Here is a 13,999-nt window from a genome sequence, read left to right on the forward strand (position 1 = left end):
ATACTTGTGCAATTCAAAAAGTAGAAAGTTTTAAGTTGCCTCGCCACGGAAACTAGCACACATTTATTTGAAAACTACACGATTACTTTTACACTTGTACAATCAAAGATCTTTTGTACTTGTGAATTCGAAACTTTTGAAACTGATAAAGTTTCCGAAGTACGCTTCAGAATATTCAGTTTCAAGTCCAGTCTAATTCAACCAGTTAAATTTCAAGAGCCTTACAATTTCGAAAATTCCAAGCATTTCAGTTCAGAGACTTGTTAACGAGTTCAAACTAAAACTGAAAGTGACAATCGAAGGCTCCAGAGAAGAAATAGTAAAATATAGTTGCTACCTCTTTGTAAACTATGCGAGTAGAAAATTATACTCTAATAATACACATCGATAATGCAAGTTTCAATGAGTTTTATGTACACTGCGCTCTATTGTAGTTTTTCCACTTTCTACCTGAGAAGCCTGATTTGGATTTGTTACTATTTGTTTGTTGATAAGACACTTCGATTCCTTACATCAGTTAATTCGCCTACGAATTCGTTCTAACTGATAAATCAAAGCCATAGCGTAGAAAATTACGACTCTTCTTTACAAAATACTTTCAATGTCTAGACAAGGGCGTCTACCCTACCTGGAAAACCTGGAATTGTCCGGGAATTTTCATGTGCCTGGAAAAACCTGGAAAGGTCAGGGATTTTTTCCGAAAGTGTGCTTAATTTTTTTTTTTAATTGCAATCTAAATTTCAATAACAATGATTCTTCATTTGTAAAAGTAGCTTCATATAGCTATATTTCAGAATGTCGTTTAGAATTCTTTTTTTCCTTGTTTGAAATTAATTTGTTTTTACTGAAAATTTAACTATTTTATTTTGCTGTTGTAAATTTATCGTTTTCAGTTGAAAAATGAAGTTTCTAGTACAAAATTCATGTATTTCGTTGAAAACACGTTCTCTAATTGTATAAAATTAATCTTGTTTGAGCATTTATCCATTTGGTTAAGCATTTAATAATTCTCGATAAAAATGAATCATTTCAGTTCAAACTGCATAACTTTATTTAAAAATGCAACTATTATTTTTTTAATTTGTTATTTTAAAACTGAAAACTGTAACTTTGGTGGAAAAAGTCTCTTTTTTGGTTGAAAATTTGTATTTTTTGGTATAAAATAATCTTGTTTGTTGAAAATGTATCATTTTTTTTTAAATATTCAATCATTCCAGTTGAATATTTATGATTTTAACTGAAAATGCAACTGTTCCAAATGATTATTTGATTATTTTGTTTAAAAATTCATCTTTTTGATTGAAAATTATATTTTTTTTAGTTGAAAATTAATGTAATTTCATTTAAATTCATCTTTTTGGTTTAATATTCAAGTTGAAGATTCATCATTTTATTTGAAAAATCATCAGTTTTGTTAAAAATGGAGCTTTTTAGTTGGAATTCAACTATTTGGTTGAAAACTTTCTGTATTAATCTTTTTTTTGGCAGAAAATTCATCTTGGTGTTCGAAAGTTAATCTTTTTAATTTGAAAATGTAACTATTCCATTTTTTGTTGAAAACTGATTTATTTCAGTTCAAAATTCAATTACTTGGTCGAAAATTGATATTTTTTAGTTGAAAATTCAACTATTTCTTTAAGATTTCATTTGTTTGTTTGTTTGAAAAGTCGTCTTTTATTGAAGATTAATATTTTTGGTTGAAAATACAAAACTATTTGGTTAAAAATTCCTCTATTTTGTTGAAAACTTAAGGATTTTACTTGAAAAGTTAGAAATTAGAAGCACTTTAAATTGAATTTAACATACAAATATGAAAAATTATACTTGGAAAAATCTGAGATATTTTGGGGAGGCGACCGAGAATTATCAGGGCATTTTTTTCCAGGATTTGAGTAGAAGCCCTGCTAATGCTACCGTATCGTCTCGAATCAAGAACAGAGGAGTCACATTAATCAAGTAGGAATAATAGTTTACGTAAAGCATCAACAGTCATATCTACTCTCTCCCTAAGTCACATTATTGTGACCATTTCGGTATACATATTACAAAATAATATACACAAGAATCAATGCATTCGTAGTAAATAGATTTGCAACTCGTTCTATTGCACTGGAGTATTTCACTGATTTTGATACTCGGACATAGTGTGCACGTGGAGAAAGTACGTCTAGTGAGAAGTTTAATGTATCACCGGCCATTGTCGGAAGGGTTTCTTCTTAATTCTAATGGAGACGGTTTATATATACAAACAGACGAAATATTAATTCGTCTTTGCGTCGACAATTAAGACTCTGCATTTCAAAATGCGATACCTCCTAGGTTTTCGGAAAAAAGTTTCAAATCGTGTTCACCTCTTCTCGTGAATCCTTTGAGCACCAATGGAAGCCTCGCAGAGATAGAACCTTGTCATTTGGACAAATCGATTTTACTTCTTGAGGAAGATTATTTTGGATTGATTTGCTAGACGCTTCTTCCAAGAAAAGGTTTCATTTCTTTCTTTCTAAATCTTGTGCACGAAACTAGGAGGGACCTAGAAATTGTATTGGGTCCCCCCATGCCCGTCTCATTCCGCCGGAGTGCTGGCTGCCCACCTGTCGAATTCAATTCCAGAGTCTGGACTGAGTCCCAGGTCGAGGGGACTCAGGAAGCTGGGTGCGGGACAACTGCAAGGTCCGCCGGGTCGACAAGCGCCGATACACCTCTGATCATTGCCTTGGATTCGATTTCCCTGGCCCCTGAGTTCTTTTTCGAAACTGTGAAGCTGCTCCATGAAGTGGAAATTGGGGGCAATGTTTGCTTTTCTGCTGCGCACCAAATTGAAGGCGTCATTTAGACTGAGTCTGCACTTGTGCATGAGGTAAGCGACGGTAATCGTGACGGATCTGGAGACTCCAGCCAAGCAGTGGACCAAGACTCCTTTGTCTGAACTTCTTGCTTCCTCTGAAAAAAAAAAAAAAACATAAAAGTAATCAGTTTCAATTAACTTCATTCATTATTATAGGTGAGCTCAATTCAAGTAACTGACAGGATTGCTACAAGAACGGGGGGCTATGTATAAATTACGTAAAGTTTTTTTTTAAGTTTTCAACTACGAATCCCTCATTGCTAGGATCCGTAAGTTTTTACGCCCCCCCCCCCCCCTTATCACGTAATTTTTATCGAATAAATTTTTTCTTAAATTTAACCCTTACTGTTTTTATGAAATAACAAAGCAGTTGAGTTTTCAAACAGAAAAGCTGAATTTTCAACAAAAAATGTACTAATTTATATTTCAACCAAGAAAGAATTTCAATTTTAAACCAAAAGCATTTGAATTTTCAAACAAGAAGATGAATTTTCTACAAATTACATAGTTGCATTTTTAAAAGAAACAAGATAAACGTTTACCTCAAAATGTAATAGTTACACTTTCATAAAAAAAAATTAATTTTTAATTTAAAAATACAGAATTTCCAGAAAACAATTGAATTTTCATCCAATAAGATTAATTTTCTATACAAATTGTTACAAATTCGTCTTTCATGGTATACCAAAAAAGACGCGCCTAGGGCGCGCAAAGGTTCAATCTCGCGCTCGGATATTTCTTCTTTGCATTTGGAATGCTTGAAAAAAACTTTATCAAAAAGATCTCTTTTAGATGGCAGTATTTATATGCGTCTTCATATTCTAAATTGTCTACTTAATTAAGTATGGTCAAAGATTAAGTTTCTCAAAGCTCTGTAGGCTTTGAGGTACACATTTTCATCGTGACACTCGCGCTGCGCGTTCGACTTCTGACAGACATTTGTAAGCAGGTTTTGTTGGATTTGTTCTCTCGTAACTTTCGTCGGTTTTCCACACGTTTTTTTTATTTTACTTTTTTCAACGTAATTTTTCACGAATAAAACAAAAAGTACGCGTCCTATCAAGAAGTGATTCTTAACGAAATTGTAGATATTTTTTGGGATAACCATTTTTGTTAATTCATCTTTTTTTGTATCCTATATAGTTTGTCCACAAAATGGAATTTTTTATTTTCCATTATTTTTTGTGCAATCAAAATTTGAATTTTCAATTTTTGAAGAAAATCCAAAAATTGTTTATGATAATCTTGTAGGGATTTAAAAAAGAAATGTTTTTCTTCTCTTGACTTTTTTTCATATCGTGCGTTTTTCGGCTTCAAATAACTGAGAATTTTCTTTTTATCGAAAAAAGTCATGAGGATAAATTGTTTGTCCTTTTCAATACTATAAATATCCGTACATAGAATTTTCAAATTCAGAAAAAAGTGGTCTCAAAAATTTTCAAAATGCGCTCACTTTTTGAATTTTTATCAAAAATGGCTGATTAACGAACTCCTCCTTTCTTTTAGGACCTAGAAAAAGTGTGCCAAAGATGGATTTGATTCGTTAATTTTTTCGAGAGTTATCGTTTTTACGGACGGACGGACAGACAGACGCCATCATGAAAACCTGATTTTCGGATTCAGGGGGTCTCGAAACGTGGAGATCCGTTGAAAAAGTGTGATGTCAAATTTCCGACAATTCTAATACTTTCTCAATCATAAATGATGAGAATGTATTAACTTTCAACCTCACAGTTGAATTTTCAACCAAGAAGATTAATTTTCTATTAAAAAAGATGACTTCTCAACAAAATACGTACATTTTTAACCAAAGAATTATATTTTCAACCAAGAAGATTAATTTTCATTATAAATTATTAGAAATTCGTCTTTTATGATATAGCAAAAAATAAGAATTCTTAATAAATGATATATTTGCAATTTTAAATTTAAAAAAAAATGTAATAGTGAAATTTTCATTTAAAAAAATATTTCGTTTAAATGTTTGCAATTTTAAATTTAAAAAAAAATCAAATAAAAATGGAATAGTGAAATTTTCATTTAAAAAATATTTCGTTTAAGAAACGAATTTTCAAGAAACCAATTGAATTTTATGCCAAATTATTGAATTTCCAATCCAAATTGTTCAATGTTTAAGCCGAAGGGGGCGAATTTTCTAATTACAGATTAATTATTAACCCGAAAATATGATTATTTAACAAAAAAGAGTACTTTCAACAAAAAATTTGATTTTTCAACAAAAAAGAATACTTTCAACCAAAAAGTTGATTTTCCAACAGAAAAATTTAATTTTCAGTTAAAACAATTATTTTTAACAAAAAAGCAACGCGTTTTCATGAAAGTAGTTCAATTTTCATCCAAAGGCAATAAATTGACAAAAAATGTGAATCCTTAACAACAAAAAAATGAATTTTTAATATTTAACCTCCAACCAAAGAGTTGTAATTTTAATCTAAAAAGATAAATTTTCAATCTAAAAAGATGAATTTTCAACAAAAAATATAATAGTTACAACTTCAGTTAAAAAAATAATATTGTCTACCAAAAGAAAAACGAAATTTCAACCAAATACTTAAATTTCTAACAAAAGGAATAAATTTTTCACTAAAATATTGAATGTTTAACTTAAAAAAATGAATTTTTCACAAGCTAGTTAAACTTTCAACTAAATAGTTTTAATTATCTTCAAAGCAGTTAAATTTCCAGCTCAAAAATGTCAACTTTCGAAAAAAGTTAATTTTCAAGCAAAGCCATTTTATTTTTAAGCATACAGTTCCATTTTTAACCAAAAAAGATGAAAATTCAACAGAAAGAGATGAATTTTCAAACCAAAAGGACGAATGTCAACAAAATAATTATCTTCAAATAATTGTCGTCAAAAAGACGAATTTTCAACGAGAAAGGTTGAATTTTTAACTAATTCGTGAAGAATTTCAGAGACAAACGTTACCTAATTTGTGGAGGACCCCTTATTTGTTTATTCGTGAATTTATGAATACTATAGTAAATATTATTATTAATAGGTACTACTAATATTAATAGATAAATTACAAGTAATACTGTCATTAAATTATCACTGAAGTATCATTAATTTTGTTACAAATAAATATGAGTTTATTTCTTTACCGACTAATAAAAATAATATAATTATAATTCCAGAATTAAGCGAAAATTATAATAATAATAATGAGAATTGTTGAGATTCAATTTTTTTAACCCCCTTTACATTTGCATTAATTAATAAGTGTACAATTGTTGGCAAATTAGTTTACAATCAGTAGAATATGTTGAAATTCAATAAAATTGACTGAATTTTTCAAAAAATAGACAGAAAATCCTGGAAAAATCACGGAATTTTGTATTGAATTTGTTTACTTTAGCAAACTTGATTCAATTTTGAAGTAACGAGAAACGTCCATTTCGGATATTTTAAAGATATTATTTCCAAAAATAATTTATATTTACCATTAATTTTGCAAATATATTCTGGCTCGAACATTTTTTTGTTGCAGCAGAAAACTTTCCTTCTCTTCAATATTCTATCATATTCCTGAATTGTGGAAGAGTCTGAAGGGAGATTCTACTATAGCAAGTCTCCTAAATTTATTAGCTTAAAGTGAATATTTTTAAGTTGAAGACTCAAATTTTCACCCCTTATGAAAAAGAAGTATGGATAAGTATTGGATCTAATACTTTTTTCATGAATAAGTACTAGTAATTTAATACTTTTTCGCGAAAAAATTACTGGATCCAATAATTACTAATACTTCTATTTCCGAAGGGACGTCATTGGTGTAAAATACGTGAAAATTTTACTATTTTCCAAATTAGAGACTTTATAATTGAAATGTCTTTGAATTCTGAAGCTAACGATTACCTAATTGTTAATTAAAAAGGTTTGACGCTTTCAAATCGAGAGTTTTGAATTTGTAAACTTAAATATTTTGAAAACTGAAATCGACAAGCTTCTAAATTTAACTTCCTTTTCAATTTAGAAATTGCAATAATTAAGAATGTTATATGATAAATTCAAAACCATCCAAGTGAAAACATTAAAATTGTATACTTAAAATAATATATAAATAAAATAAATAATGTAAATATAAAAAGAACTTTTAAAGAATTTTTAGGATCAGTGCCGTATTCACAAAATTCAAACACTCATTTTTACATGGAAAAAAGTTTTCCAGAATGAATGAGGATATTAAAAAATTATAAAACCAATTTAATGATTTTAAAAACTATTTAATAATTAAATTATTAATAACTTTGAACAATTAATAATTTTGGTACATTTTTTTTCTATCGCCATTTATTTTGGAAAACTAGTTTCTCCTCAAACTAAATGTTAATACTTTATTTTTTTATATTGATAATAATAATTTCCGAGCTTCGAAAAAATTCCACAAATTACAAATTTTTTCTTGAACAGGAATCTTTTGACTATTAATAAAAATATATTTAAAAATGGAATCGGTCTAGTTTGAGATCAACAACGTCAAAAAATCCTTAAAATCAATTAAAAAATAAGTATGAATGATTAGTGAAAGTGATTAGGACCCTAAAATTTGGATTAACCAATAAATTTCACATACAAATGTGTAGTTACAATTAATTTATTAAAATGTGAGGGAAAATTTTTTACTTTTTTGTTTACAAAAAAAAAGGTCAAGCAAAATTGACTGTGAGGTGTTTTTCTTTTCTTTTGTTCATGTACAACACGTTGCTTGAGTTAAAAAAAAATCGATGAGGTGAATATTTTGACTTGTGAATCCGGCATGAAATTCCCCTATACAAAAGTCAATACATTATTGATAACATTTGCCAAGATCTTGTCAAGATTTAAAAAAAAGCTTGTATTCTGAATTCTAAAAATAAAAAAATTAAAATTCATGCGGAACCAAAAACGTTCAATAAAAAACGATCAATAAATCACTGGAGAATTGAATTCCGATGTTCCTTGAAATGTAACGTATTTTTCAAATCCTTAACGTATTCTAAGACTTTATTTTCAAAATACTTGCCCCCGTTTGACTAACTGGTTCGAACTGGTTCGAACTGGTTTAAACTAACTAAATTATAATAATCTGAGATTATTCTGTTTCAGCGATATACATTGAATAAATTGTGCCTGCATACTTTTATTCTCTATGAACATTTTTTTTAGACATAGGCTACACGTTAAATATATACATTTTTGACATATATATTTTTTTATTTCCTAGAAAATTTCAATATGATTAACAAGTTTTAATTGTACTATATTCTTCCCGTTAATTAAAAATGTTTTAACTTTACGTTTCCAACTCGTCTAACTCATTTTAACACAATTTCTCTCTGAAAATCTCATGAGAAATTCATTTCTCATTGTGGTAATTATTATAATTAAGAAGTCTGCTACAGTTTTAGGCTCTCATGTCAAACACGCGAACTCTACTTATGCCTCCTTTCTCATTACTAACAAATTTATTGATTAATTTGATTGTTACCTATAATTTACTGTCAATTGATGATATATAATTTAATCGTATATCCGAGAGAATTTATTTAATCGTAGCTTTAAAACAATGAACAATTTCCTGAACATAAATCTAAATACATTAAATTTCTAACTACTGTTAATCCAACCGCAATATAATTTAATATCTCCACTTTCCTAGAAATTACAGAGCTCACAAATTGTGAAAATTGGTTATTTTGAAATTAGATATTCATGACCTATTGATTCAATTTAAAAATTGCAAAATATTGTTCTGTGAACAAAATTTAATGATGAAACGAGAAAACTAACACACGTGCGATTGTTTTTTTTCACGAAATTTTGAAGTTAGAATATCAAATTGATATTAATAACAAACTTTTGCATTTTATAATATCTATTATCTATTTTTGATAAAAATACCCATTTCTGACGACAAATATTAAGATAGCTTATTATTGTTCAAAAGTTCTAAACCTTGTTTACGTGAAACACGCCAACATAACCGAAGGTTGTTCAAAATTGTAAATCTTTAAAATCTAATGATTTTTGTTGAAAAAACCTCCAATTTCCTGTAAAAACACTTAGAATATCCTGAAATTGTTTAAAAATTGCAAATCTTGCTCAAACCATAATTATTTTTGTTCTAAAATACTAATTTTTTGTGTAAAACACTCACATAACCTAAACTTGTAAAAAGTTGCGAATCTTCTTCGACATTTTTTTATATTAAAAACACTAATTTCTGACCATACGCGCAAATATAATCCAACATTGTTAAAAGATTTTTAATCTTTCACAAATTATAATGCTTTTTGTTTTAAAGCGTCAAAGTTTTTATGTGAAACACTAACTTCACTAAAAATGTTAAACATTATGAACTTTTAAAATCGAATGATTTTTGTTACAACCGATTTCCTGTGAAAAACATATAACCTGTAACTGTTCAAAAATTTCCAATCTTGTTCCAAATTTAATCATTTTTATTTTAAAATATCAATGTTTAGTTTAAAATTCTAGCATAACCTAAAATAGTTTAAGGTTGGGAATCTTTTTTTTTTAATTAATTTTATTATTATTAAAAATGCCATTTTTGCCGAAAAACACAAATATATTCTAAAGTTGTTGAAAAATTCTTAATCTTTCTCAAATTATAATGGTTTTTTTTTTAAACAACCATTTTTGGTTTAAAACGCTAACGTAACCTAAAAGTGTTGAAACGTGGAACCTTAATGATTTTTGTTTGAACATTCTCAATTCCAGTAAAAAACTAACATAAGATAACAAGTTTTTAAATTGTAACTCTTCTGCAAATTTTTATAATTTTATATTAAAATTCTTTTTTGCAATTGCAAAGTTCCAACGAAAAGCACTATCATAAAATGTGTATATTATTTGCAATAATTTATTAGATAATTTGACCATTTAACCACGCAAGTGTATTAAAAAGCACAAATGCTTCTAAACTCGTATAAGCTTTTCTATGATTTCTCGGAATAAAATGGATTATTTGTAGATTTAATTTAAAAAATTTCAAAGTTAGGAAATAAAACAACTTCAAGTAATCAACAGCAGATTTACGATATGCATATCTCGTTGAACCATTTTTTAGATTTTCAATTTTTCTATGTTCAGGAAACGAACATAAATATAAAATATAAACTCTGTTAATTAAATAAACAAGGAAGCTTTTTTTTAAATTCGCAATTTTTTCGTGAAAAATAAATTTGTTGATACAAAATTCAACTGTATGGTGGAAAAGTAATTTGTTTCGAGATCTGTTTTAGTTGAGAATTTAAGTATCTGGTTTAAAACTAGTTTTTTGTTAAATCCAATCGCTTTTCATTTTAAATTAAAATCTTTTTTCTGGTACAGAACATTTTGCTAATTGGTCAAAAGTTGAACTACTTTGTTAAAAATTCAATTTTTCAGTTGAAGATTCATCATTTTATTTAAAAATTAAGTTCTTTGGTTGTAAATTGAACTATTTTGTTGAAAATGCGAGATTTTAGTTTAAAATCCTTAGTTGAACTATCTTAAAAATTCATTCCTTTAATTGAAGATTCATAATTTTAGTAGAAAATTCATTGTTTGGGTTACATTTTGTTTAAACTGAAATTTCAAGTATTCCAGTGAAACTTCACATTTTCGGGTTGAAAATCCAAAGGTTATATACTGAACCGTTTTGTAGAAAATTGATTCTATTTTTTAATTGAAAATTAATATTTGAGTTTACAGGTTCAACTATTTGGTGGAAAATGTATGTGATTTATTCAAAATTCGTTTTTTTTTTGTAGAAAATCAAATTTTTTGTTGAAGATGTATCGTTTTCTTTGAAAATTCATTTATTTGGTTGAAAATTCGACTATTTTGTAGAAACCTCGTATCTTTGGTTTATAAGTTTAAGAGTTTGTATGAGATTCTATTTCTTTAATGACTGGAAAATCTTTTTTGGTTGAGGATCCAACTGTGCTCTTGAAAATTCGTATTTTTTTTTCGTTTAATTCATCTGCTTTTGATTTAAAATAAAAATTCTTTCTTGGTTAAGATATCAACTATTACATTGTTTGTAGATAATTCATCTTTTTTTGATTTAAAATTCAACTACTTGTTGAAAGTTGAACTACTATGTGAATTCATAAGGAATTACGTAAGACAGGGAGAGAGGGGGGGGGGGGGTTGAAACTTACGACCCCAAAAAAGAGGGTACGTTATTTAAAATTTCAGAAAAAAAAACAACAAAATTCATGATGCACGGCCCCTTATTTTTGTTTTGATACATTTTTATTTGTTGATTTTTTGCCAAGAATTAAACAAATTCCCATTAGCAAGGCCCAATGACAACCTGAAACGGATTTCTCAGATTGCAAAAGAAATCTTAATGAGAAGGGCTTGTAGTTGAGTGTAGAATGGGTCCAAAGTGGGACGTAAGCACTCAATAACAATGCAAACAACGTCATTCGTACTTAAGTATAGAGCTGAGCTTAACCGGACGTCCGCTGTTTAATTGTCTAGCGTGGCTTGCCCGCCACGTGGGAAAGTTTCTATTTATAAGAAGACCCCTCTCAACCGGCGCGATCGCGCTTTCTTAAACAGGAAATCCTGTTTAAGAAGCAGTTTGGTCCAAGAATTCGGCGCTAAAACGGCCCTTTGATTAACCGTTTTTGGGCTTGCGTCATCGCAAAAATCTATTCGCCACAGTTATACTCAACTAATTTATCAAGATCAGGGCTCGGATCGTCTAGAAGTCTTTTAAAAAGTCGCATTAAATTATAAATAAAGTCGCATGGAATTTTGAAAAAGAATCCACAAAAAAGGCGCTTTAAATTTTTAAACATAATAAAAAAAGCAGTATCAGACACTGAATGACTGAAATAATAACTCTACTTATTCAGGAATATAGAGCAAATAAATTTTATTCATTTTTAAATATTCTTTGCACAATCAAAATAAATTTTTAATTTAAAACAATTTTTTAACAAAAGTTATTCAGCTTGAAGGATTTTCAATCTGGGTTTTAAATATTTTTTCTGAACTATTAAACCTGTCAACTTGCATTATTTTAAATGAGAGAAGTTTACAATTTACATTAATTATAAACTTAACCATAAACTTTTAACCAAACAAATGAATTTTAAAATACAAAAATAGTTAAGTTTTAAACAAATAGTTGAACGTTCAATGAAGAGGATTTTTCTATCATAAGAGGAATTTTCAATCCAAAAGGATGAATTTTCTATAATAAAAAAAACGAATTTTCAACAAAAAAGTTAAATTTCCGACAAAAAAAAATAAATTCCAACCAAAAATAGTTGGATTTTCTTATTGGGTTCTTTTTGTTCGCATTCATATGAAAAAAGTGCTCAGAGGTAAGAGTGTAAATACTGTGTACTGAGTGTGAGTACTGAATGTAAATCTTCAATGTTCTGAATTAAAACGTTACTTTTTTTTAAGTTAGAGTTTTCAATTTGAAAATTTTAATTATGATTAAAATTGAAACTAAGTATAGCGAACTTCTAAGAAAAATAGGAAAAGCCGATTAGTCGCAGTTTTTTCAAAAAGTCGCAAAAGGTCACATTTTTCAAAAAAAGTAATAAAAAAAAGTCGAAAAAGTTGCACAAACCGAGCCCTGATAATTTTCCCTGGCATCAAGATACAACAAACAAACTTTTAAATCTAAACTTCATATTAAAGCAGGCAACATGGAACTCTTCTGAATTCGAAACATTTAAAATACAGCCATTTTAAGTTCAAACCGAGGTTTAAACGTTCAATAATGTATAGACTACAGAAGTATAAAATGGAAGCTCTAATTTGAATAGACTTGATTTTAAACAGAGGCGGACTAACTATAGGTTGGAAGGCGGGAGAACCCAAGCATCAACATTGCTCGCAAAAATGGTTTTTACAAATAAACAGATAATTTTAGAGTAATCCAAGGAAAATTTACCCACAAAAATAATTAGTATATTTGCGAAAACAAAACACAATTTGATGTGCCAAAATTAGACATTATCAAAATGTAACATTTAAATGTTAAAATAGCAAATCAGAGGACTTGGCCGATTTTTTCTTTATTTATTTATTTAACAACAGAGTTTACATTTAACATTTGTGATAAACAATCCTGTTTCTTTGCAACTAACTTATACTTATGTCAAATATCATGAAATCAGTAAAAAAATTCGATGCAAAGAATATCCAGTAGGTTCAAAAATTGCATTTTTTTATATTAACAAATTAATGAGTGAAAGTGCTACTTCAAGATTAAAAATGCGAATTAAAAAAAAATCAGGAAATATGTAAAAACAAAAAATTCACAAATTCAGCAGTGTGAAATTTTAAAAATTCGCAATTATTAAAGAAACCATTTAGCTATTGGGGCTTCGCATTAAAAATAGGTCAATTTTTAATCGATTTATTTTGCACAATTCTTTTTAAACTGTCCATTATAAATGAATAGTGATATTATTGATCAATTTTAAAAGATTAATTTTAAATAGCTTCAAAACTGTGTAATTATTATTTTATTTTTCAATATAATAGTTACATTTTTTAAATCTTCTATTAATTTGTTTTTACATTACAAAAGTTTATCTACTATAAATTAAAAACATTCCCGTTCATAAATTAAATAAATTCACGGTCATTTACCGATTTTCCGTTCCAAGATCCACTCTGATTTATAAATGAATCGCTTCTTTTTCAGGGGCCTTTTTTAAAGAATTACCAAGAAGGGACAGAAAGGGACAATAAAGAACTGATGCAGGTAGCTATACAAAAAGACTGGTTTTACTGACATTCTGAGAGTTCTTCACTGTCAGCAAATGCGAGCAAAAGTAATAAGAGACACAACGCAAGACTAATTATCGAGTTCATACACATGCTCGGAAATATGAAACTTCTTCAACGAGCGAAAGGCTTAAAAAAATCATTCAAATTTCAAAATTAGACGTGAATGAGTGCTAATAAAAATTTTATGTTCTACCGGTAGCAAATTCAATTACTTATTACTAATAATAGAATTAATTTTTACAAACATGTGAAGAAGGACTTAAATAAGAATATCTACACAAATTGTGGGTCCGGATGCAATAAGGGCACATCAAATTTTTTCGTGCGAAAACGAAGTCCCCTGGAGGCTTTAGAAAAAATTTTCGAATTTTAATTTTCAA

The 13,999-nt window shown here is 28.2% G+C and overlaps 1 protein-coding gene across 1 annotated transcript in view; it reads right to left on the minus strand.

The window, feature by feature from the left end:
• Positions 1–2,235: 2,235 nt before the first annotated feature.
• Positions 2,236–13,999, minus strand: part of LOC117177282 (dual specificity protein phosphatase Mpk3) — a 27,703-nt gene continuing 15,939 nt past the window's right edge. The window contains exon 4 of the mRNA XM_033367876.1: positions 2,236–2,940. Within this exon, the coding sequence (XP_033223767.1) occupies positions 2,564–2,940 (377 nt within the window). The 3' untranslated portion in view covers positions 2,236–2,563. The remainder of the gene's footprint in view (positions 2,941–13,999) is intronic.

Source organism: Belonocnema kinseyi, chromosome 7 (assembly GCF_010883055.1).
Source record: "Belonocnema kinseyi isolate 2016_QV_RU_SX_M_011 chromosome 7, B_treatae_v1, whole genome shotgun sequence".
Classification (NCBI taxonomy): Eukaryota; Metazoa; Arthropoda; class Insecta; order Hymenoptera; family Cynipidae; genus Belonocnema; species Belonocnema kinseyi.